We start from the raw sequence: 26,646 nt of genomic DNA, 5'->3' as shown, positions 1-26,646 counted from the left end.
TCCCGAGGCAGACACAAAGGAACTATGTTTTGCAGGGACGGAGGGTGGGGGGAAGCCCTTGGCATTGCTCTCTTATTTCACCCTTTAAACCCCTCTTTTTCCTTTCCTATCCAAATTTTCCTTTCAAATCTCATTCAACTAATACACATCTCTCCCGAGGACAGAGGATTCCTTGCTGGTTCTTGATTAAGAGTTTTTAAGAAGCCGGGAAGGAAGATGTTCTTTGAAACTGGATCTACTGTAGGATGGGAGCCAGCACACAGGACACCATGTCTTTCAGAGAGGGCCACACACAGTGCCACTCCAGTCATATGACTTCTCTGTCACATCCTGAAGCCATTTCCAGCTCGTGTGCGAGTTTGTACTCCCATTTAGAAAAGGATGGGATATATTGGGAACACACATATGGAAACACTTTCAGGGAATCAGTTTCCATGAAATCCATAATAAGCCAAGTGGCTTCAGATGTGGCAGTGTGCCTCAGATTAGCCAAAAAAAAAAAATTTAAAAAAAAGAAAGAAAAAGAAAAAATAGAGGGGAAAAAAGGAAAGAAATAAAAAAGAAGGACAAATGTACCCTTTCAGCCCTCATTTCAGTTTCAAGGGGGGGGAAAAAAGTTTAAAAAAAACCCCAAAAAACCTAAAACCCGCTAATGACTTATGGCTACCAAAACAGGGAGTCACAAAAAAATACAATTAACAAGAGCACTCCTCCTCCCCCAAATAAGGACACTGCTATCAGCATTTCTGCAGCTCTCAGACAGCTCTCCTGGCATCTGCCAAGCTCACACGGGGTCGGCATAGCCATGGCCCTGCCTGCACCAGCATGGGTGGCTTGGGCAGGTGCCCACTGTCTGGAAACCTGTGCAGGCAATTTTTTCCTCCCCTTACAAATTTTCCTTCCTTTCCTTTCCTTCCTGCCCTTGCAAAAACTGCAACTTGGTGATAAACTGTATGTTAAGTAAATCTCCCAAGAAAGGACGGATTCAGGAGGGGACATCCCCTGGATGGAGTTGGCTGGATCTGGGCCATGCTAAAAGCAGAGTTTATGGTGGGATGATGTGTTTGGGTTTGGGCCGTAATGCCAGGCAGGGGGTGGATATCACCTGCCAGATGGGCTTGGAGCCAAAGTTCAAGAACAACCCCAAGGTACCAGCGAGCAGGAGGCAGGAGTGCCCTGACGATCCTAAACAGTACAGAAAAGGGCTGGAGGCCACGCCAGTGCCAAGCAGGAGGGAAGCAGGCAGCTCATCTGAGCTAGTGTGGTGCCGGAATAACTTTTGTGTGGCTGAGGAAGTGGGAAGAAGCATGGAGCAAGTGGCAGGAGTTCAAATGGGAACTGAAGAGATGCTACGTGCATCTCTGTGACAGCTTTTTATCACGAGAAAATAACCAGGAATTTGGCTGCTAATTGGGGCTGTATCCTACAAACCCTACTTTTCCTGACAAACAAATGACTCCACAAATAGTCCCTCTGTTTCCAATAGGGTTATTTGCGGTAGGAGGGACCACCCAACATGAGAGGATCAGGCCCTCCACTCCCTCGCTCCGCCACTCGCTTCAACCTTCCACAGCCAAATCCGAAAGCAAAAAAATACCCACGAACTGCAAAGGCTTTTCCTTGTTGCTGCTGGAAAAGCCCTGGACTAGAACGGCTGTGGAAAGGTCTCGTGTGCTATTAATACGATGCTCTCCCTGGCTTCCGCCACCAAAATGAGGATTTGCCATTTGTTTCTCAGGCTGGTTCTTTCCACTCAAGCTCCGGCACAGTAACTAACTGAAAACTTCTGCATCAAGGAGAAGGTCTCTTTTAAAGTTTGGCTTGGCTTTGCTTTCAAAGAGTTGTCTGTATATTTTAGAATATGTAGAACTTGCCTTTGATTTAAACCTCGCTCCTAACAATAGACAAGAGACGATTTCTCTACTGAGCAATTTAAACAAAAACAAACATATTTTGGTTACTCGGCCTTGTTCTCAAAAAGCTCTGTTGTTGGGTTTTTTTTCCAGAGAAAAATCAAACCCTACAAATCATTACCCTTCTGGCCAAAAAAGCTTAAATTCACAAATGTAGATAGTCAATTTTTTTTCCCTGAACAATATCATACACAGACGAAGAAAAGCACCTCCCCAGCCCCTAGACATCCATAAAACACGAAACCCCCCCTCATCTAAACAATTAAAACCACATTTCTCCCCTCCAAAATAACTTCTCCTTTCAAAGGACATTTTCAGCCTCGGTCCCTGTCCACATGCAGGGCCGTGATGTTGATTTTTAATCCTCCCCGGCATGAAGTCCTGTGTCCCCAGAGGGTAAACAGCCGCACCTCGTCCTGGAGGCAGCTGAAAGCGGCTGCTTGTGTTCGGAACCGGGGCTGCACAGGATCCTGCAGGAGCAGCCGCTCCAAGGGGATGAGGGCACTTAGCCCATGGAGCTTCTGGCTACTGGAGAAAGAAGACGGGAGATACCAGGGAGGCATTTCCATCTTAGGTTAAGGATTTTAGCAGCAGGCGCAATAACGCTGTTGGAGTGAAAACAGTGGAAAATAACTCATCCAGCGACGGCCAGAGTTTTTTCCCTTACAGTGAGAACACATTTCCCCCAAGTAACACAAACAATGGTAACATTGTGATAAAATTGTCAAACACGTCAGCATGACTCAAGGCCCAGCATCTAAAGGAATTCTTGGAGGCTCAGGTGAGAAGGAGCCCTGTGGGGAGATGTGTGGGTGAACATGGAGCCAAAACACTGCTCTCATCTCATGAGGCAGAGCAAGAGCAGCTCGGGGATATCGCGACCCTCAGCAAAGCAAGAGCAAAGCAGTGGCTCTCAAGCCACAGAGCAGGACTTGCCACCGTCACCACGAACTTCAGGGAGACAGAGGAAAACTTCGCACCCAACCACTGGGCTGTTTTCACTGGAGCTTCTGCTCTCATAGCTAAGAGTCGAAAAATCTGAGCATTTCAAAGACCTACAGAGGTTTCAGCCCAGTTTAGACACCAGACTGCCATGAAATTCAGCAGGGCACAGACAGCTAAACATGGTTGTAGAGCAGGGCTAGAGGGAACTGTATTCCTTCTTATATTCGTGTTAACAATATATGATTTTCAATCCCATTTAGTAAAAGCTGTGTAAATTCCTCTGTATATTTTTTTCATTCCTTTCAGACCTAACCGAATTTTTTTACTAAGTTAAGGCAAACTACTCAAAGCAAAGTTTCAATCCGTTATAAGCTTGTCCACACAGCATCCCCATTCATCAGCCGTACTGAAGCTTAAACCAGCCTAACTTTGAACACCTCTAAATAAATGCTTCTTCTCCATAGTGTAAAGTCTGAATATAGGTTTTATCCTCCCAGGAAGCTGGTGATGAAAAAGAGAAACAGACTTTGGTCTGTAATAGCTCACATCACAAACGTGCTTTAGGCTGTTTGATGTACAGTACCTTAGGCTATACTACTAGCAGCTCTTTAGGTCACCAATGGTGATTTATCTGGGATATGGTATCTTGAATTTTAAGTTCAGATCATCAATAGTGACTAGAAATAGAAAACCCACTTATCCATTAAAGCTGTTACCAGGGGAAATGTGATGCATTGCTTTCTGGTTCTTGCTACTGCTTTGTTTTGTGAATTAGGGCATATAATTTGATTTTCCCAGGCAAATTTTCCTTACTATAGGATGAATATTTTAATAGTTCTTATTAGCCAAGTGACAAAGACCAGTTCTACAGTTTGAAAAATACTATGAAATCTTTTGTTGGGAAATGTAAAATTACAAAGATTAAAGGCAAAACGCAACAGACATTTTTTTTAAGCTCTTCAACGGGGAAGACACAGAAAAAGTGGAAGTCAGACAGAGCAAAGAGAAAACTTGACTTAAAATAAACTTTCATACATGATCCTGATTTCTGAAATAAAAAAGATGTGTACAAAGTCAGCCTGAGTTATCGCCTTCAGTTGTCCTCATCTGCTTGAGAAAGCAGCAGCTAAAGTGGGTTTAAACCAAACTTCCAGCGCATCTGCAGCGCAGACCGGAGAGAGCAGGAGCTGGGCCGGCTGAGCACCAGCCGCCAGGCTCCAGCTCCGCTGTGGCTGGAATGGCTTCCTCCATGGGCAAGCAGCCTGTCCTCAAAACAGCTCCAAACCAGTCTGGCCCACCTACGTGGGCCAGGCCAAACGAGGAACTGGTTGGGTTTGGACTAACCTTAAACCCAGCTTCCTATCTAATTTTGGAGTCTAATACGATGGCTCCCAATTTGGCTCTGGTGGTGCTTAGATCCTCCCCTGCGCTCCTTTTCACCCATAAAAAAGAAAACAACATGGGTTGGCTTTCAGCAGGAATCAAAATGAAAACAAAAACAAACAAAAAATCCCTTTAGAGGGAGATATTTGAGAGAGGAAGAGGGAAGAAAGGGGAAAGAGAGGTGCCTTTTTCCCATTGCCAGGATTCCTCTGTGGCTCCTCTGGCCATGCCAGCATCCACATCACAGTTCCCAGGGACTTCCTCTAAGCACCTTCTGCGAGACACCTCTTCCAATGAGCCATTTCATCTTGGGTTTATGTTGCAGAGATTTCGGGTCAGCAGCCCTCCTGGTGTTCTTGAGGCACTTGCTTCCCTTCCTATTTGGCAAGCCAGTCACCTTTGCAGAAGGTCTGTTTTTCAATCCTCAGTCCCTAGTCCAGACCCCAGCCCTTGCAATCTGCACCCTCGAGGATATCTAAATGTTTATGCTATTTCTCACTGAGGTCTCTATACCTTCCCTCTGTCAAGGCTAACAAACTCTATGCAGCTCTAGTCTTTTAACTGCACCCAAATTATCTATTTCAACTTTAATGAAGTTTTTTTGGCTGGGATTACTTCTTTGGGACATAGTTTTATTTTTGTTTTCAGTGGCAACAACACACATAACTAGCTGGCTCCACTGAACTGGAATGATCTGCAGATGTTTGATCCTATTTCTGCACAGAGCGGCACAGATCATATGATCTCACAAGGTTCCTGTCAGTCCTATATGATTACGACACTACAGACCTAAAGGAAATGGAAGAGTTGATCCAGCAGATACTCTGTGACTATTATCGCTCACCTAGGGGAAAGCAGATTCACAAATCCCTATTAAGATCTATTAAATATAGTAATGCAGACGGAATAATCGAGCTTTGGCAATGCCTAGAGCTTGGGAATATGTAAATATTCTCATTTTGCACTCCATGCTGACAAGGTGACAGGTCCTGAATGGACCCTTCATCAAACCTGGTGTGGCTGATCTTCTGCCCCACTCAGCTTTTTCAGTGATGATGCTGGCAGACACCACTTGCCTCTTACTACAAGCTGTAACCAGCAGCTTTGTCCTTTCCTTCCTGCTAGCCCTAAAACCTGAGAGGAGTACCCTCAAACATCATCCTTACACTCCCTTCTGACCCACACTCACCACCTGCTGGCTCTAGTGATATTAAAACCACTGCTACCACCTCTCTGGCTCTGTTTATGTTACAATCCACTCTTGTTTTCCACTGTACATCTTGTACCCAGCTGTACTGTATTCAAGGGTGCAAATTCATAGGGGACAGGCTGATCTCTCTTTTTTCCTCCTCTTCTTTAACTGTACAGTCCCTAGCACAAGGGGATCAGACCTCCAGACACTGCCACAATGCAAACACTATTAGCAGCCGCATGGCTGGCGGTGATTCCAGCAAAGGTCCATTAGCTATTCACAAATACAACTATTGCTTTGATCACTGAACTTCACCGCCTGCAGGAGCCAAATTTGGGTGCCCCAACTAAAGCCAAAACCTCAACTGATGCCTTGACAAGGGGACTGATCTCCAGTTTGTGGAAATCTTTCAATCCCACATTCAGCTTTCAACACAACACAGAACATCATTTCAGCACAAAATTAAATACGGCAAGCTGTGTTTTTACAGACATCTATCCAATAAAAATGATGTGCCCTGTAAATTTGGTCCTGTACCTGTGCTGCAAACCGGTTTTCCAAGCAAGCCCATTGTGCAGCCTAATTATGTAAACTAAACCAAGGTGGACATACCTTTAGCTACTGGCTTTATAAGATTCTGCCAATTCTAAACAGTACTTGTTTAATAGAAATGGGCATTAAAAAGCAATGATGTCTATGGATCAGACAGAGATAGCCCAGTTAGACATTAAAAATAACGAGTGGAAACCACACATGTGGCATCGCTAGAGCTTGTGTAGCGACTTTTCATCTCAGTGAAATGAAAGAGGCTTTGTTGGTACTGATCCTAATTTGAGCACACCACCTTCCACTGCTCACTGCCAGAGAAATGCGATGTTAAGAGGCTGTGATATGCCCTACCCCTCCATTTTGCTTTCAGAAATGATCCTTGTTTTAAATCCTCTGGGCTGTTTTCTCTGCTGGTGCTCTCCTTCTCTCAGCACGATTGCTCCTCTTTCTCACACAAGCCCAAAGAGGCTTCCTCCAGCTGCCTATCCCAGTACTTCTAAATTACAAATTAACATATTACAGCAAACACTCATGGCTACCTACCACAGGATAAAAGGTAAATGGGTGGTTAGATAGACCTCTGGAAACAACCACCAGGAAATTTGGAGGTGATGTGGCCCAGTCAGGTCTGAATATGCAGCACATTGACTCCTCTCCTTCTCCAAAGGCACCTTCAAACCACCACAAAATCCCCTGCATTAAGTGTATGATACCCCTATTTTTAGAATTAAACTTCTTCACACAATGAGAGCGTTGCATGGTCCAAGTAATCCCAAGGGTTTAAGACAGTTTCCACTCTATATTCGCAAATTTGCCTGTGGAATACGTAGGACTGTGGAGAGCAAGGAGGTTACTCTGGTTGGGTGTTTGCTCCCCAATGGGGCTACAGCCTCAGCTCTGAGCTTTGCTTTTGACAGTGCAAATGCTAACTAAATTTGGAGGAAAAAGTCCCTGTGACCAGTTGTGTTTCTTAAAATAAAAGGTTAAATGATATATGAAAACTAGGAGAGAAAGCATATCCCCTTGTCCTATTCCTGTATCTCCATCTAGGGTAGTGGGAGAGGAATTAAATTCATTTCATTAGAAAAAAGGGAGAGACTCTACAACTGGCAAATATGAAGGCAAAAAGATTCCTAAAGGAATTGCAGAAATCCATGAAGTCAGTGAAAAATGCTTTTTCTGTGAGTTTTTTCAGGTGGGTTAGAAAAGTAGAGTGCCACCAGCAATTCAACCAAAAATAACACCTTTTAAATGGATACTGTAGGAGTTTGGTTGATTAGGGAAAGGAACTTCCACTGTTTGATAGACTACAGTGAAACCACAGCAAACTAAAATGACCAAAATATTTTTGCATGGTGCCCCTCCAGCCTCCTCACAATTCAAACCAGTTCTGCATCCCGCACCAGTCATTTCCCTGTGGCTTCTGCCACCTCCTTGAGATCACCACAGCCACCACCTGTCCTACCCACCTCCTCCTTGCATCTATCACTGCCACAGGCACCCATGTGAACCTCAGAAATAAAAATTTGTGCTGCAATCTGGCAGACAAAGTTATAGCCAAGTTACAGCAAGTTCAAATGAGTGGAAACTGATTTTCAGACTAGTAATAAGACCCACATTTCAAAGTGAGCCTAATTAGTGTCTGTAACCAAAGATTGTGGTGGATTTTGCTTCCCTGGAAATTTTTAAATGAAGACCAACTGAGCTTTTGGGTTTGCTTTTTTTTCTCAAAAGTTATCCTCAAGTTCAAATGAGAGCTAATTTGGGCAAATCTTACTCCTGGGTTTAAAGCAAATATCCACATGGGTTTCACTCTACTAATAACATATGAATCTGTGGAGAGCTCCTTATGTCAAATTATTCTTCCCAAAGTTTTACACATGAAGTTCCACCTTGGCTAAAAATCCTCACACTCCACAAAAACTCCTTGGACACAGAAGCACCATTGAGCACTGCATGGGTATGGGGTTATGTTCCCCCTGAGGGGACACTCCACCACCTGCACACTGGTCCCACCGACATGGGGAAACTGCCCAAGATCAGGAAGGCATCTCCTGCTTTGATCCCTTCCCTCACTCCCTTTTGAGTCATTCTGAAAGCAAATATTAAGAGATTTCCAGATTAGTGTCCCCAAATACCCTCCCTTCATGCATGTGAAATAATTCCTTCTCCCTTAATAACATCCTTCATGAGCCACGTGAAGGTGCGTTCCCTCATTTTATCTCATCATCTTCCTCTCCTTCACTGCCTACATTGTTTGCTTTTGTACAACCACAGAAAACCTCAACACTTGCATGGCTCTTGCCTTCTGTTTTGGTCACCAGCATCGGCCCACTATCACCAATATCAATGCTCTTTGAAATCTGACAGCCAAGCTGGCAGGACACCAGGTTCTTTTTCTGCTAAAACATCCATCAAGAGGGGAGGAGATTTGGTCATGTGTAAAATGGGGCCAACAACCATTGCTAAACCATTTCAAAAAGGTGTTGTGAAGCTCTGCTGGACTCCAACACTCTCTTGCTGACCAAATTCAGCGCGGTCAAATTCTGCATGGTCAGAAATTTGAGGCAATTTCACCAAAAATCAAGGCAGATCCAGCTTATTTCTACCAGCAGCAGTTTTTCCCTCTTGAATTGTATTTTTTAATGTAAGAATTGCAGAATTGGGCCTCTTAAACCATCCAGTCTCTGAAGGGCATATGATACTCCTCTACCTGTCTTCAACCAAACACAGTTGTGGTCTGGGAAGGACCAAATTCTCCTGCATTTTATGGAACCAAGCATAAACTCATACTGTGCAATTAATCAAACTAAATTCAGCGCAACAATGACCCAAGGCCACAGAGACTTAAGGGCAAAATCATAGAATCACAGAATGTTTTGCTTTGGAAAGGACCTTTTAAAGATCATCTAGTCCAACCCTCCTGCCATGGGCACTGGCATCTTCAACTAGATCAGGTTGTTCAAAGTCCTGCTCAACATGACCTTGAATGTTTCCAGGGATGGGTCATCCACCACCTCTCTGGGCAATCTGTGGCCGTACTTCACCGCTCCCAGTGACAATTTCATCAAAACCAATCTAAATTGAATCTCCTTCAGTTTAAAGCCATTCCCCCCTTGTTGTGTCACTCCATGCTCTTGTCAAAAGTCCCTCCAAGGCTTTCTTGTAGCCTCTTCAGAGGAGGGGGATAAAATAAGTGAACATGGTGTACCAAAGATCTTCACGTATGGAGACTGATTCCCTCTCTGTGTCAGGACACATGTGGTCCTTCATCAGCCACCATTGCTGGCTCCATTGTAGGTAGAAAATTAACAGCAATTTCACAAAGAGAATGGAGAAATCATCAAATGCCTTTGCACAAGGATGAAACAAAGAGTTCTATCCCACAGCCTTCCTGTTAGGAGCTTATTGACTTTATTGGGAACACACATTTAGGTAATGGCTCAGAATCTGGTCCTTTGAAAGTCTGGAATTGAGGGCCCGGTTGCCCCATTAACAATTAGCATTCTGTTTACAAAACCCAGCAGAGTCAGTAAGAATAATCTTTACAAAACATGCTCAGACTGTGATTCCGGTTTAAGTTAATATAATTTTAATGAGTTCTTCAGAAAAAGCCTGGCACTTATGGAAAATTTCCTTAATTAATATCAGACCCTAAATTAGTAATAAAAAAAGAGCCCTGAATATCATTTGGTCTCAAGCTGGAACTAAAGTATGTTTTGGCATCATTACTAACTGTTAGCAGCAAGTTCTGGAAACAGATGCAAATCTTGATATGTGTCCTAAATATAAAACACATTGCAAAAAAAAGCTCAGATAAAAATATATCTATACATCCACATATATTTGAGTGTGCTATTTCCTGCCTGTATCAGCAACAAATTTATTCCATTTCAAAACATTCCACTTGTTTCTTTTTTGGTATTTTTTTAAATCCCTTATTTCAGGAATAAAACTCCTTCCCTCTGTCTTCATTTTTCCTGTTTGTTTCCTTCCCCAACAGCTGTTTTAAGTAAATGAGAAGGGCTTAAAGACAGGCATTATAACATTCAAACATCTGAAAATCAGCCCACTTTTTTACCACCTAAATATGGGCATAGGTGCCTAATTTGAGGCCACCCATGCTCGAAAACTTTGAGGTAAGGATCATGCAATGCATCTTCTGGACAATTGCTCCAATGAAAGACTCAACCCAGTGGAGAGGCTGCCACTGAAAGCCCACAGACGAGTGCCAAGGTGCTGAGATTCCCAGGTGGCACCAAGTGGGCAGGAGACTAAAAATGGAAAACCTGTGGCAAACAAAATAAATAGAACCACTGAAAAATAATGAAAAAAAAAAAAAGGGGATGGCAAGTTACAAGTTTAGGGAAGGTAGCAAAATGAGCGGGTTGTTTCTGAAGACCTGAGCTCCCCCAAGTTCTTTACTTTGCCTTGACTCAGTGTCACCTCGCAGGGAAAGCACTGAACGTTAGTGAGGAGAAATGGAGACAGAGACAACCTTGAGTCTTCTGGCTTCCGTTTAATTAAAAAAAAAAAAAAAAGAAGACAGAGTGAAAACTGTTATAGTCACCAAGAAAAACATCACAGCATAGCAGGAGCACCAGAAACCGAGTTGGCTTCTTGGATTTGCCAAGAGCCTGAGACAATATTGCTGAAGCGTGAACTGCTCATTCATTTCAGGGACTGCTAACACTAAGGTTGTGCTGGCAATAGGCACGGTATTAACTGTTTTTCTGCTTCCCAGAGCACATAAAGAAGAAAAGAATTGTATTTTGGAGGCAGCACCAGCGCCTTCTCTTATTAAGAGTCCCTTCCTGAAATGTGCTTATTGCCCACAATATTTAATCAAGTTAATAGGAATAAAGGGATGCAAGAATAGCTACTTCCATGGCCAGAGTTTCTAGTTTTCACTGTAAAGTTTTCTGAGCTCCTTAGCAGAAGATAAACATTTCTTTCAAAGTTAGTATATTTCAAAGACCAAATTCCCCCAAAACGGAAAATCCTTGTTAAAGAGATCATGCGAGCACATGACATTAGCAAAATCCAAGGTAATTCACATTCAGGGTTAGAAACCCAAGATGACAACCAGTACAGGACCACAAGAAAAAAAACAGCCCATCACTGTCACTCACTTTCTCATTAACATAAAAACACTAAATCCAGAGGGTCAGCTGGAACCGCTTCCATTATATGCGGGTTTTTATTTTAAGATTTTTAGACTTACAAGAATGAAAATTAAATTGTCTAAAGGAACAGTAGTGTCACTGATTAGGGCATGGCTGGCATTGCATGTATACTTGTCAGCACTCAGTGAGCTGTGAGAACAGGAATGTTTCCTAAATTCAGTTTTTGATGAGGGTCCAGGATGGCCCAAACCGTTGTGGTGATATCTACAGATTAATGGAACTAGCAAACAGCTCAGGGTCGGGGCACATTCCCTGGCTCTAAATCTAGTTAGGATGGTCTGGCCACAGATGTAATATTAAATCCTGAATCCATAATGGAGTGGCTGCCTCTGAGCTGCCCACAGGAACAGGTTTGGGACTCTACTCATTTCCAAACCACAGCTGGGACCTCTTTGCAACAGCATTGGCCAACCCAGCTCAAAACCAACCTTGCTGACAATTTAACAGTACCGGTATTTTACAGTCCAGCCCTACCACTGTGTAATTTGTTACACAACTTTCAGGCCATTTAAATTCAGACGGTCTGCAGTCTTCTCTTGTTTAGAGACTGAGCCCAGTGTCTCCCTCATCTGTCTCAGCTCATCCCTCATCTATCTTGGTGTGTCTCTCATCTATCTCACTGTGTCCCTACTCAACGACGCCGTAAATATAAAGACAGCAAAGTCCACCCTAAATGCTGCAGGGACTTCAGTACATGGGACATCAGGTTCTAGACATGGTGGCACACCCTCAACTGACAAATATCTAGAAAGAGTGCAAGGCCAGAGCTGGAAACAGTAGGTTTGCTGATTTGTTCTGCTATTTAGATTCAGTTTTAATTTTCTCCTTTGTCATATGGCATTTGTCAAGCACAGGACAGGCTCTTCCACAGCCAGCACTGAATGTGTTTGTGGTACACTTGCAGGGCAGGTCCTCCAGCATCTAAAGACCTTGACTCTGCAAGAGTCTCTCAAAGGTGAAACAAAAAGCAAGAGACTAGTGCTTAGGGAGAAGGGTGAGGAGGTGCAGGAAAAGTGTAGGGGAAGATGCAGTCTCGCCACCTTCCCCTTCTAAGGATTCTCAACAAAATTAAAATCAAGCTCAAACCCTGCAGCAGCAGAGCAGGTCGAGGTCAGGGAGAGGTAGGGTTAAACCAGGACTAGAGTGTAACAAGGCTGTGATATGCATATGTTTATGGGACAGTTAAATTGTCTCTTAAATCACCTCACCAAAGGCACACTATCAGATCAGACATGCCTGTACCTGAGCTACTCACTGAGGCTTGCTTCAGAGCTCATGGAGACAAACAGGCTCTTCCCAGGCACGGCCAGGGATGAGCACAGCTCACCTGCAGACTGGTCAAGTCCTTCAAATGCCAGTTTATCCTCACTGACTCAAAAGGGAGCTGAGGGTGAGTCTGTAGAAGTGGATGTCTTCCCTGAGGACATCTATACCCCTCCCCCCTTCACCTGCCTGGGAGCAACCCGCTTGTGACTGCAGGAACAACACGACCTGTACTCCCTGCTCTGAACCTTCAGTGTTCAGAGGACTTGCTGGATCAGCCCCAAAGCACTATGTAAAATGGCTGGGATGTGTATATTTATATGAATCATATACATTAATTACATAATAGACACCCATGCTCCCCATCCCACATGCACTTTGGTTATGCATAGGACACAAAGACTGAGTGCATTCACTATGAATCATGCAATAAGACTACATCCCTCAGGCAAACACTCTCTAAAATGACCATTTTCACATATATTCCCATGGTTTTCACTACAATATTATTTAATTAAGAATATTAATCTACTGGGCCACCAACTTTCACTGTCTTCTGGGGAAGTCTGAGCAGACAGACATTTTAATAAAATATGGGGAATCCTACTCTTTTTATGACTGAGCTGGTACAATAAAGTAAGGTAATTTCATGGCCTGTTGAGCTTGGTTTTTTAATTTGTTTTTGATATGAATGTGAGACTTATGTACTGAGAGATCACTCATTCAAAAGTTGCATGAAAGATGTCACATAATCTTTTTTTGCTTTGCTTTTCAACTAGTGCTGTTGAATACTGCCCTAATACATGGGACACATCAATAATGATTTGTAGGACAGTGCAAACAGGGCACCGATCCCCATTTGGAAAATAAAAGATGAACACTTTCAGTTTGAAAGCCACGGGCACACATTTACACGTGACTGCAGCATGCATGGAAGCATGTCAGTTGTGCAAAGAAATCAGTCTAGACACTGACAGGACCAGTTCAGCCACATTACTGCAGCCTACCCAAATAACTCCTCAGGGTTACAGCCTGCTGCCCTTTTCCCCTCTCCCCTGGGACGTGGAACTGCATGTACTGCTCTGGCAGTTCCCTGTCACCTCCTATTCTATAGCCCCAAACCTCTGCTGATGCTCAGTCTGGTCTGGGATTCAAACACAGGTAGTCTCATCACCAAGAATCAAGGAATCATGGTTGGAAAAGACCATCAAGTTCAGCTGTTAACCCAGCACCACCATGTTCACCACTAAACCATGTCCCTAAATACCTCATCTACATGCCTTTTCAACACTTCTGGGGATGGTGACTCCACCACTGCCCTGGGCAGCCTGTTCCAATGCCTGACAAATGTTGCAGTGGAGAAATTTTTCCTAATACCCAATCTAAACGTCCCCTGGCGCAACCTTAGATTATGTCCTCTTATCCTATCCTTGTTGCCTGAGAGAACAGACTGACTCCCACCTGACTACCACCTCCTTTTAGGGAGTTGAAGAGAGCAACAGGTTCCCGTAGAGCTTCCTTTTCTCCAGGCTGAGCCTCCTCACAGCTTCCTCAGCTGCTCCTCATCAGACTTGTGCTCCAGACCCTTCTTGAGCTCTGTTGCCCTTCTCTGGACTCGCTCCAGCATCTCAATGTCTTTCTTGAATTGAGGGGACCAAAACTGAACCCAGGATTCAAGATGAGGCCTCAGCAGTGCCCAGCACAGGGGGACAGTCACTGCCCTGGTCCTGCTGCCACATTATTGTTACACAGGCCAGGAGGCCACTGGCCTTCTTGGCCACCTGGGCACACTGCTAGCTCATGTATCTAATCCCAGGATGGGGAGGAACACCACTGCTTTGGCCATGGGATGGGTGTGTTTCTGGTCAAGGGAGAACCATCAAAAGTAGCTCTTGAGGGTTGCCACTGACAATAAAACCAGGAGCTACTCTTCTGGAGGACATTATTGCTTTACTAGATAGAATATTTTCAACATGTGGGTGAACACAACTTCAGCAGTTGTCCAGGCAGAGCCATGGAAGCTTGTAGAAGCTTGTGGGTGGGTGATGTTAAATTGCGGCAGATAGGAAGTTCTGTGCCTGTAGGTGTGACAGCCAAGGCCTAAGGGGGAAGTTTTACCCATTTTTCTTCCTGCATGATATTAGGCAACAGGCAGTAAATATGGCACTCATTAAAATGACCTTGTATACTTTTAACAGCCTCGATAATCAGATTGTTGCCACTGTATCGGAAAGTAACGTTTGTTTTTATTCAAGGCCTTGTAAAAATCTAATTTCTCCCTCATGCATCAGAGATGCCTGAAATTTTCTAAGGATTTTAGTGTTTCTTAGCAGTCATTTTCTACCCCTCCAAAGCTCTCTTCTCTTCTGAAAGATGTGTCAAGTAACTGACTAGAGATTCGCACGTTTCTTCGAGCGTGAGGGATGAACTGGTTGCTGTACAGGGCAGCTTACAACTTGCATTTCTCTCTCTATTTAGACATAGGAGGGGGCAGATTCTGTCCTCCATCCCTGTGGCACTGCCAGGTAGAAACCCTTGAGAGGAACCGCAGGGTTTGCAGCTGGGGTTGCAACGTGCCTCCTTGCATCCCAAGCATCCAACCTGGTCCTCCAGCCCAGATGGGTGCTCTCTAGTTCTGAAGAGAGAATTTCCATTCTGAAATTCTATTTCCATCAGAAAACACTGTAGACAACCTCTGGCACTTGTGGAAGATCAAAGTACCCTTTTTCAGCCTGGAATCTAACTGGGTGCAGGATCCCCACACTGGGAAAAGGTAAGGGCATTGCAGAGGCACCAGTCAAGCCCCAGAAAGATGAAGGACAAGAAGCGCGAAGGGAACTGACTGCAGAGTACGACAGAAAAGTTCAGTCCGCGGCCACACAACTTACACAGCCAGGTCTTTTAGTCATTCTGCCTGTGCCCACATGCCAGGCACTCACGTCTGAATACACACAGACAAGCAAGGGCTGCAGGGCAAGCATGCGGCGTACAGCTGCCAGGTCCCAGCCGAGCCTCTCCTGCAGGTATTGCTGCGGGCACAATTGCAAAAATAACCCATTCGACAACACAGACCATCAGGAGGCTCTGACTCAAAGGGAACCTGTTTCGGGCTAAACAAAGCATTTCCTCAACATCAAGCTGATCGAGTTTTTTGACCCAAGTCAGCACGTTGCACGGAGAGCCCACAGGAACCTGCTCCACCATCCTCAGCCCACACGGAGATCTTTGGCATCTCTGCAAGGCAGAGTGCACTATGGCTGCAGAGGGTTTTGCAGCTGTTTGTTTGAGAAACAAAGCTTCCCTCCTCCAAGATGAAAGAAATCAAGGAGTCTATGCTAATCAAATCCTACACGCCTGCTGGCTGCAGTTCAGCTTGTCAGGGATGCAGCTCAGCGGAGTGATCAACATTTCCAGTGCTATGAGCTCAGTGGAAAGGGAAAACACGACAGTAAGAAATTCACCTGGCTCGGAGTCAAACAGGTGTATGGCAGCAGCATCCAAGATTATAATAATATCTTGCAAACATGCAAAAAATAGATGTAATAAGACTGATACTTTGGTTTTCATTAATGAATCATAAAGGTTTTCTTTACATTACACATGCTTTTTTGGCATACGCTGCTAATATTTCCACACTTGCAAGGTTGGATTTTTAATACTGAGCCTCCCTCCCCTAAGGTTCCCCATTTTTGGCAAGATGTACAAGGTGACTGTATGCCATGACAGGCTCTCTCTTACTTTGGGGCAATCAGATTACTTTACACAGATGGTTTTATCAGTGAGACCATTAGAGATGAATTGCGCAGCATGTAAATGTGCATTTGTTTGATTAAAGAAAAAAGGTCTCAGTTCCTCACTGCTGTCTTTTCTATGTTCCTAAACATATTTCCTCTCTCCTGCATCATTCCAAACGACAATTTGTCCAATCTTTACCTTAAAGTAACTCAGCTTGTTTCTGATAAGCATCTTAAATACACATTAACTAAGGAAACAGGCTTTCTTGAGCTACTGGATTGAAATGCAGGAGAATGAGCCTCAGCCTTAACTACTGAGGAAATAAGGGCCCCTACCTCTCAGGATACCTAACATCACACACCCCACAAAAGTAAAGCACAAAGAAACAGAGAATACCACAATTAATTTAAAACATAGAATCACAGAATGGTTTGGGTTGGAAGGGACCTTAAAGATCATCTAATTCCAACCCCCCTGCCATGGGCAGGGACACCTTCCATTAGACCACATTGCTCAAAGTCCCATCCAACCTTGTTTTGAACAATTCCAGGGATGGGGCATCCACAGCTTCTCTGGGCAACCTGTGCCAGTGCCTAATTACATGCAAATAATCATCCTCTTGTATGGGAAATAAATAAAAAAATTAAAAATTGTTCATAGAATCAGGTTTACAACTTAAAAATAGCCTGATCTGAAATGGACTTTGATTCATTCAAGTGACACATGCTCAGAACAACACAGCAGCATTTCCACCTCAAAAAAAAAAGGGACTTTGACCCCTGTCTGCCATGCAGAAACCCTAATATCACTGCTGAGCTTTGCTCTCCTTGCTAAGGTTTGTCTGAGGCCACGGAGGCAGCCGCTGGCAGTCCTGTTCCTCTCTGTGTAATTGTTGTAGGCAAAACACAGTCTTTACCTGAGAGGCGTCTGGGCACATCGGTAATGGCTGGAAGTCCTGTGCCTCGAGTGGAGGACAGGGGAGTTGTGGAGTGAATGGACGGTGAAGTCATCTGGCTCAAGTAGGATGGGTAAGACTGGTCATAGGACCATGGCGGGGATGACTGCGCCTGCCTGGGGTCTGGGGAGAACAAACAAACAAACAAAAAAAAAAAAAAAAGAGAAAAAGAAAAGAAAGAAAATTTTTTTAAAAGGAAGAAAAATTTTAGGGTATCAACAGCCTAACTGAAAGAAGTGGGGTTACTGAACATACATACATCAGTGCTACAAGGAATGAGAACATAATGAAACACAACTTGCTCCTCTACAGCTCAACCCTTTCAAGCCTTGGTCTGCGCCTTTCCCTCCCAAGAACAACTTCTTGGGGAAATGAACAGAGCAGAGAGCAGACTTTTAAAAGATCCAGCAGCTGTGCTGTGTCTCTCTTCCAACAGTGGTATATCGAGAGTGGCCAGTCCTCAAGGTTTCAGACAGAAGCACAGAGCAAGGATGAGCCCCAGGTCTGAGCTTAGGAAGTGGACATCATACAATCATAGAATCATTTAGTTTGGAAAAGACTTCTAAGATCATCAGGTCCAACCATTAATCCAGCACTGCCAGGTCCATGACTTGTCTCTAAGCACCACATCTATAAGTTTTTTGAACACTCCCAGGGATGGTGACTTCACCACTTCCCCAGCAGCCTGTTCCAATGCCTGAACACCCTCTCAGTGACGAAATTTTCATAGCATCCACTCTAAATCTCCCCTGGCACAACCTAAGGCTGTTTCCTTCTGCGGTGGGGAGACTCTACAGACAGCACTTGACATGCATGTCAAGCTGTTATACAGTTCAAACACCACACAGTGTTTTCAGTGCTGAAAATACTAAGCAAGGAGCAAAATGTGATTAATCTTATCAGCAATCCATCCAAAAATGTCACATTTGGATACTGGCCCAATTACTTACAGTTCCTTCAATTACAAAATATGAAACCAAATGGTTTGGGAGAACTATTGGAAGCTAATGATCCCTTTTGATGTACTTGTGACAGTCCACTGTGGGGGAAATGATTTTAAGGATAAATAGAGTTTAATGTTTGCTGAAGCACTTATGGAATAACTAAGTGAGAGAAATGGAGACCTAGTTTTACTCACTGGTGTTTGGATTTATAAATCTTTTGCTCTAGTTAATATCCGATGATAAAGATACCCCTGAATGCCTCATAAATTATGATTTTTATTTCTTTATATCGATAAAAACAAAACACTTTGAACCCCAAAGTTTGTTTTGGGCACTGCACAATAAACAGAAAACTATCTCTGAACCAACTCATAGAAATTGTAGCACATCTCTTCAAATCCTGCCCAGTATTTTCAGGGAAGCACATCAGGCCCATTCCACTTGAAGAACAGACTCTATCAGAGCACTGTGCTAAAGCCCTGCTTTGCAGACAGCAATGTGACAGCCACATGGCGTAAGCGAAGGCACTTCTTCAGGAAATTCAACTTTTTTTTTTCTTTTTTTTTTTTAAACTCCTTTCCCTGTTCTTCCACACAGCAAAACCTTGTAGTTTCAGCTATTCCTTGTTTATTATTTCTGTTCAGACATGATTTGTTTAAAGAGATGTCTGGAAAGCAGATACTTCCTCGAAGCAAAATAACTATATAGATATATATAAAAAAACCAACATTCCAATTTAATTTTAAGAGGATTTTCCTGGAGTTTGCCATTTATATTAGAGCTGAGTAATATAAATGGTTAATATAAACTTCTCAGAAATGCAAAGGACACTTGATCATTAAATGTAATGAACTTCTTTGTTTTAACATTTTCAAGGCCAGGGTTGTATAGATTGGCACAGGTTCAAATCTGACTGACTGCTCGTTGTTACATCTGATATTGACATATTTCTCTACCTCATTCCACTACAATAATCCACCATGCAGTCAATGGTAAATGATCTTCAACTGGGAACAGAAAGCTTAGGCTTGCTGGGAAAACAATCTTAAAATTATTGATGTATTAGGAGCACAATCTCAAATCCAAAATCCTTCAAACTCTAAGAGTTTTTCAATCTCTGCTTCCAAATCCAAAACAAAGTCTCTTAAAGTTTGGGGTTTAGGTCAGCTCCAATGCTGGAAGGAAATAATGTAGCAGGTAAAGACTGGGTTAAAAAATTCACAGCAGAGGATGTTTTTACATAATTTTGGTCTAAGACAGTGGAAACTTAGGAGAGGAACTGCCTTCTGGAGATTCATGCCACTCTTGGTGGTGTAATCCTCATGGCACAAGAAGCTTTTGAGCATTTCTGGCACCCTCATTACTTTGAACACCCATGCTAGACTTGGTTTTACACTTAATGTCCTTAATCCAACAACTGTGAATGCCTGCATGGACAAAAGAAAGATGAATGGCAAAAAGTTGTCTTTCAAAGGCTCATGTGGTATTTCAAAACAGTATCTCATACTGTGCTGTCAGAGGCAGGATATGAGGCAGGATGAAGTCAGTTGAGCCCAAAACATATCATACATTCTTACAATATCTACCTTAAATAGATCAGTCTTCTCAGGGAACAGGAAATAATGAAGAGGAAAATACTCAACCAAATTGAACATCAGATGATGTATCAGATCTCAGTGACTGAGGAGAAGGTCACAGTACCCCAGGCTAGAGGGTTACTACGATTCCTCCACATCAAGGCGCAGCTGAGGTCATGGTTGAGGCATGCTGGAGAATTTCGTTCTGGGGCTGACTGGTTCAAGTGTTATCTTTGGCCCGCCGGGAAACCCAAAAGTGAAGATACAAGTTTCACCAGATCTTAGAGTAAATGCCCTAAAGCCAACCTCTGCTGACTGATGGTGGTCAAGGCTTGCACACAGATAGAGAAGAGAGCAGTGAAACACCATTGCCTTGGCCAAGTCAAAGGTGACCCATTAGCCCACAGGGCAAACGTCACTGCTCAGCAGCATTGCCCAATCCTCACCAAAAAACGCCATGAGACAGAGCCCAAAGCTGTCCCATCTAGTCCCTGAAGATGGACATGCAGCTGGGTCCCACGTGGCATCCCCTAGTTCCACCAGAAGATGGTCCTGGCAATGATGCTGGAGCAGTGACTTTGGCCACAAAGGCCCAGTCAACCCATTTCTTCTGGTCCCACACATCACCAAACTCCCTTGGGCAAAGAGGGTGATGGGAACACCACAGGGATGTGCCAGCAGCCACAACAGCACTTCCAGGGCAGATCCACACAGATGCTTCTGAGGGAAACACAACAACGTTCTCCCCTTAGGAGTGTCACCTCCTCCTTGCTTGGGCACAGAAGGGGTGGGATGACTGTTTAGCACATACCATTGGGGAAGAAGCTATGAGTGGATTTGTGAGAGATTTTCCTTGGCCTCCTACACCACAGACCAACTTCCCCATTCGCTGTGGCTGGTGGGCCCACACATGTCCACAGGGTCCCTGTGGACCACGGACTTTGCGCTGTCATCCAAAGCACCACGTGCTCTGCAGGCACATAACATCTTCCCATTTACAAAAAGCCCAGAGCAGATGAGAAACCTTAAAGCTCTGAGGCAGAGTGAATGTGGATTCCTCCCTAAAGGAATACCTCCAAAGCAAGGGAAAGCATTAATATAAAAATAAAATTACAGCTCGGGAGAAGGCCCCCCCGCCTTCCCGTGCAGCAGCCACTCTGAGCTGGCATTTACACTTGAAAACTTTGGAGTGATTACTGAGAGCAGTCCTCCTTTTGTAAACATTTCTGTTATGCCTGCGTGGGTGTGAAGGGAAGTGCGGCTCTCAGCGTATTCCTTCACAGCAGGGCATATCATGGATATGCTAAGAAAGCCTGGGCACAGTTCAGCTGAAACAAATCAGCAGGGCGAGGCCTAAACTAATGCACAAACAGCTCCATCCTGTTTGCACTTCCAGGTGAACCTCAACAAATTGGGAAATATTGAGTATTGCATATTATTTTGTGTCTGGGTTTTACTGTCTCACTTATAGTCATGAGAGATATCCAGGTTTCTTGACCCTTTGTGGTCTGTGACTGACTGTGTCAAATGGACTGTGGAAACTGACGTTTAATGGACAATAAGTGTCTTTAAAAATCAGTCCAAGATTGGATGCACTATATAAAACTAAAATTAAAAATTAAAGAATGGAAAAAAACCTCTAGTGACCCATTCTCCCACCAATAGCATTGACTCTTCAGCACCATGACTTCTCTTCTTTCAATTCTTTCATAATCACACATTTTGGGTTGGAAGGGACCTTAAAGATCATCTAAAGTTCCAGCCCACCTGCCATGAGTAGCGATACCTTCCGCAAAGTGCCAGTGGAGAGAAGAAAAAACCTGCACATATCCCTGAAGAACAAGTTTTACCACCACTTTGGCACTGGATTATGAAGCACAACAATTCACTATAGGAAAAAATCAATTTCCCATTTTCCAAGATGAGTTACATGACCAGAGCATGATCACAGGCTGGCAGCTCCTCGGCATACCGTCTATAAAACCCAGACATCACACATGTCTCACTCTTATCTAAACCCAGCCATCAGCTCTAGCACTGGCTGCTACTGGTTGTAACAGTGCTACTGCCAATAGGAAAAAACAAGCTGTCTGGAGCTATCTTTGGTAAACACTTAAAGTAAATATCCTCGCTTCTGATCGTAACAAAAGCAAGATGACTTTCTGCATGAGTAACTCAACTATTGTTGTAACACCAACCCCTCCAGCAAAACAACAACAAAATGCAATCTCCTCCTCTTCTCTGACTATTTCTTAGGCATCCTTAAAAGCCCAGGGTTTCATGTGAATTGCCCAGTTCAATCAATGAAGTCAAATCCAATGGAGTTACACCCCAATGTACAGAAGAGTAATTGGGACCAGATTTGGTCTGAAGAACCTCTAAACCCATTTCTCCTTCCACCTCTTCAAGAGTCACATTTCTAAAAAGAAAAAAAAAAAAGATAAACTGAATGAATCATGTTAGTAGGGCCACTAAAATGTAAAAGGGGGTGGATGGGGGGAAATAAAGTTAAAAGAATACTTTAATAGGAGGGATACAAGCTTTGCCAAATGGAGGTCCACAATGGCAACTCTCCAGTTGCCTGAAGGATGCAATCCATTTGCATACAGTACAGCAGACTGCAGCCACTTTTGGGGTGCACCAGCAATCCCAGCTCCACCACCACACCTGATGAGTCTTGTAGCTCCACATTACAGTGAGCTGAAGGTATAATTCACCCTATAAGCCTATTACTTGGGCAATTTCTAAATTATCTATTCCAAGCAACTGTGTACCTTGTCCAGCGTGCTCTCAGATGGACGTGCACCAGCTATAAAGTGGTGGGTGCTTCAGAGAGCTGCTGGTCCCAGATAAAATACAGACAATCTCTGGCAGGGCACTTGCACAGTGCTGGTGTAATAACAGCTACACCAATTCTGTTTCAAACCTGTCCTGTACCTGATGAGAGACTCTGATGTCTGAGGCAGATGCTGCACAGCTCCACATCCAGAGCCAAGGACAGTGCTGGGGTGAGCACAGCTTTCTACCTTCTCCCTGACTCTGCAAAAGGGCAGTGCCTGCAAGCCCTAAACGGGGAATTAAGGATGGCCCAGCTGGTACCATCCTCATCCTCTGAGAGTTAAAGGTGCTTTCTGCTCATGGTCCTCTGAGTAGACTCATAGCTAACAGTACCCCTGAAACCAGCCCCTGCCTGCCAGTGGACATGTGTCCCCTCACTACCTTCCAGGTTAGTCAGCTCCAAAGCCTTTAAATCTGATTCCTACCACCCTAAAAATTGTGAGAAATGAAAGTATAACATCCCTGAAGTGAATGGGGAGGGGGAAGAGGAAAAGGGAAAAAAAAAAACGGTTCACAGGACGTGCCTTCGAGGGCTGTTATTTCAGTGGTGAAAGTCACAGGTTGCCTATAGATCAGCTGGTGCCACAGTGGTGATGGAGCATGAAACCTCACTTAACTCCCACTTTGCTGTCCCTCAGCCCAGCCGATGGGGTCCTTGCACCGAACACATTCCTGCCTTGCGCCTGTAGCTTTTCCTGGCCTGCGGAAGCTAATCCTCACCAGCGTTTTAGAGAAATAAGTTTTCCTCATTTTGTACTGGAATACTGATGCAACAGCTCGGTGTCTGAACGAGAATGTAACCGGATACATGAGCAAGTTGTGTGAGTGCCGTTAGGGAGAGGGAAAAAAATAAAAAAGCAAATATACCAGTATCCAAATGCGAACAGACAGGATTCTTGATTTACGGGCAGCAAGCAGGGCTCAAATTGGATCTGCACTGCCTCAGCAAAGGCATCTGCTTATTGGACCATTTGTTTTTTAATCACCCTTCGATGTAGCTTTTGCTGAATCCTAGTTAAAATGCCATGTTGAATAAGGGCAATTCTGTGCCTTGTCCTGCCACAGTCCGGTCTTGTGGTAGGTTAAGGACTGTGCTGTGATTTGTACAACCTGTACTCTGATACTCCAGGAAAATAAACACAACCTACACAGAGAAAAGAAATATAAGAGTGACCCCCAAAGTGCTGAGTTCTCTCAGGCCCAGGTGTGGGCCAGCCAGGCTTTAAATATTATTTCTGTTTAATCATGCAACAGCTATGCAAGACATCAAGTGGAACGAAACAAAAACAGTTTATGTGCTTACTAGCAATCATATGGATTTTGTCATAGGAAACCAGTATTTACTGTTCAAGTTATTACGAATTAATTATTTTCCATAAATTACTAGGTAAAAAGATTATGAAATAAAGCTATTTCTAAAGGAATGCTTGGTTAATTCCAATAAAGGTAATAAAAAATCCCTGGTTTTCAGAGAAGGATCTAGTCTCCTTTTAATAGATACCCCAAGGCAGTGTCCATGTTAAGAAGTCAGTGGTATTCCAACTGCATATCCCACCACATCAAGGAAACTGGTGTTGGACATCCAAACACCTCGCTCCCTACCACCACACCGAACAGGCAGATGTTCAACAACTTCCCACACAACACCCGATCAAAGCGGTGCCTCGTCCACGCCATCACCTTTGTCTCTCATTGGCATGGTTTGTGCAGCAAAGATCATCCCTTCATCCCAGAAGAACTCGGAGGGACCGTCCGCAAAACGCACCCCAGCGCTTTGGTGGAACATCAAAGCACATAGAGCTTTAGAGATTGCAATCAAGGTCCTGAGGAGCACCAAAAAGCTTTGTGGGAAGTCAGTGCAATTCGCAGAGCTCGCACCCCTGTAACATGCTCACACAATGGCCTTACTAAATGGGAGGGCTACCAGAGAGCTAATGAGGAGCCTTTGAGGGCTGGGTGTTTGACTTTACTAAACTGAGGAGGAGAATAACATAAGGGTGTGGAATATCATAGCAAATACTGTATCAGACCACTTATTCACTACGAACTGAGTCCTCTTCATTTTGGGGGAAATGAGAGCAATTTGGGACACTAATGTATCCCACAACCCTGAGTTTATCCAACAATAAAAACACATAATCCACAATGGATGGGAAAGCCAGCCTGCCTCCCTTGGCTCAGCTCACTTCCCTCTGCCCTACCAGCATTGCATTTTCCCTCTCTCGATGAAGTCTCAGCTGGTGCTTTGAAGTGCTGACTTAAATTTGCAGAGAAGGCAGTGAATGCCACACAGCTTTGTTTCCAGTCAGGCTTATTTAAAGCTCATCTGAAGTTTTCACCTCCCGGATCTGTAAATGCTGCTGCTGCTTCATAACGAGGCAGAGAAGTAGTCTATTAATCAAAGCCAGCAGAATGTTTTCTACAGGAGGCATTTATGTGAAGGAGAGTAGCATATGAGGTTACACTTAGTTAGGAAGAAAATTACAAGGGGATCTCAGTTCTTGTGCTTCGGGGCATAAGCTGATCACCAGATGGGGTCAGGAAGAATTTCACCCTCTTTCGTTCCTAGATATAGTGTTGCACAATAGGTAAACTATGGAGGCTCAAGGAAGAAGGAAAAAAGCTGCTGATAGCCTGGATTTCCCCCCCTGCTTTCTTGGGAGCTATGTCCAACAAACACTGCCAGACAGAAGATGGTCGGTTAGAAAAACTATTGGCCTTTATTCTGGCAGTCCTTACTCAGAAAATGATATGCACAAGAGCCCTGACTTCACATGTCCTATGAACAAAATACTAAACCTGGCCAAAAAAACCTGCTCTAAGAAGCTGGAGGGCATCAGGTACCATGTAATGGGTACAACCAACATATTTATTATATTATAAACATTTTACACTAGTTAAAAGTTAGACTTCCAGATATGGGAGAACTTTGCCACAGCTCACGGGAGCAATTTTTTTGTTACAATTCCTTGAGTGCTTTGGGTTCAAATTAACTCACTTACTTCTCTTTCTTAGTGCAAATTAATAAACCAGTTGAACTTAAAAAAAAAAAAAAAGGAGAAAAAGAAAGAAGAAGAAAGCCACAACACTTTGTTAAAACCACTAAGTTTCAGCTGGTATCATGTCAAAACCACTTGAAACATGAAACTAGAAATCTTCCTAGGTTGACTCAAGACTATGTCTATACTAGGAGCGCTTTACCAGGAAAGGAATGCTGGTGTATAATGCTGGCAAAGGACTCCTGGTGTAGGTGCAACTATAGCAGCAGAACTGAGTATTAAATGGGTCTAGGAAATTTGAGCCAAGAGTTTTGCTGACAGACTTGTATCCAGGTGAAGCTCTCCAACAGTTTGAACAATTGGTCAGGGGTAACACCTCTTCACATCCTGGATAGACACAAATATGTCAACACAAATTTTGAGTCTGGAAATGCCCAAAATTAGGTAGAGATTGTTTTGAAACTACTCTAAAAAAATGTAACTATCTCTGAATTTAGAAAAAAAATTACAAAATTGGTTTGTTTTGAAACTATTTTAAAAAATGTAACTAGCTCTGAATTTAGAAAAAAATGACAAAATTGGTTTATTTTGTAGGCTTCGCAGTTTTGCTGCAAACTTCTGGTTTAGCTGCAGTTAAACAACTTATTTCAGTCTTCTAATCTGTGACACATGGTGGGTGCTTTATGATTTCTCTCAGCACAACGAAATCTGTCTCTCAGCATGCAATCATAAATGTTGCATACAACCCCCACAAGCAACTTTTGGAGACTTCTCCATAACCCAGTTCATTTATTGTAACCGTGGTCAGCACTGGTGCTGGAAGGAAACTGCCATGTGAGAAGATTGTATTATTATTCTGATAGAAAGACTATTAAGTGCTGGCTGTTCCCCTCCACATGAGTGCAAAATAACAAGGCTGGATAAAAATGTTCATTCTATTATACGCTAATAAGTACTATTGCAACACGGAGAAGGCAGAGCAACATGGCAGTTAGAATTTCACCAGATTCCTACCCAATTTACCTGGATTGACTATGTTAGATTTATGGCAAAAAGATATTAAAAGAGAAAGAAAGACATTTTCAGCTTCAAGCACTACAGAAAAATCCACTTCCCACCTAGCTTTGCTTGGAAAACATCTCTCACTCTGTAACAGCCTCTTTGACT

At 43.6% G+C, this 26,646-nt stretch overlaps 1 protein-coding gene across 6 annotated transcripts in view; it reads right to left on the bottom strand.

Annotated features, from left to right (window-relative positions):
* Nucleotides 1-26,646, bottom strand: part of RUNX2 (runt related transcription factor 2) — a 227,017-nt gene that overhangs the window by 80,140 nt on the left and 120,231 nt on the right. For 4 of the 6 annotated variants that reach the window (XM_027663405.1, XM_027663404.1, XM_027663406.1 and 1 more), the window contains one exon: nt 17,083-17,244. The exons of the other annotated variants lie outside the window; for them this stretch is intronic. In XM_027663405.1, coding sequence (XP_027519206.1) covers nt 17,083-17,244 — 162 coding nt within the window. The remainder of the gene's footprint in view (nt 1-17,082; nt 17,245-26,646) is intronic. 6 annotated transcript variants of the gene reach the window in all.

This window comes from Corapipo altera, unplaced genomic scaffold (genome assembly GCF_003945725.1).
Source record: "Corapipo altera isolate COAL_440 unplaced genomic scaffold, ASM394572v1 116, whole genome shotgun sequence".
NCBI lineage: Eukaryota > Metazoa > Chordata > Aves > Passeriformes > Pipridae > Corapipo > Corapipo altera.
This window is presented reverse-complemented; position numbering and strand designations above follow the sequence as displayed.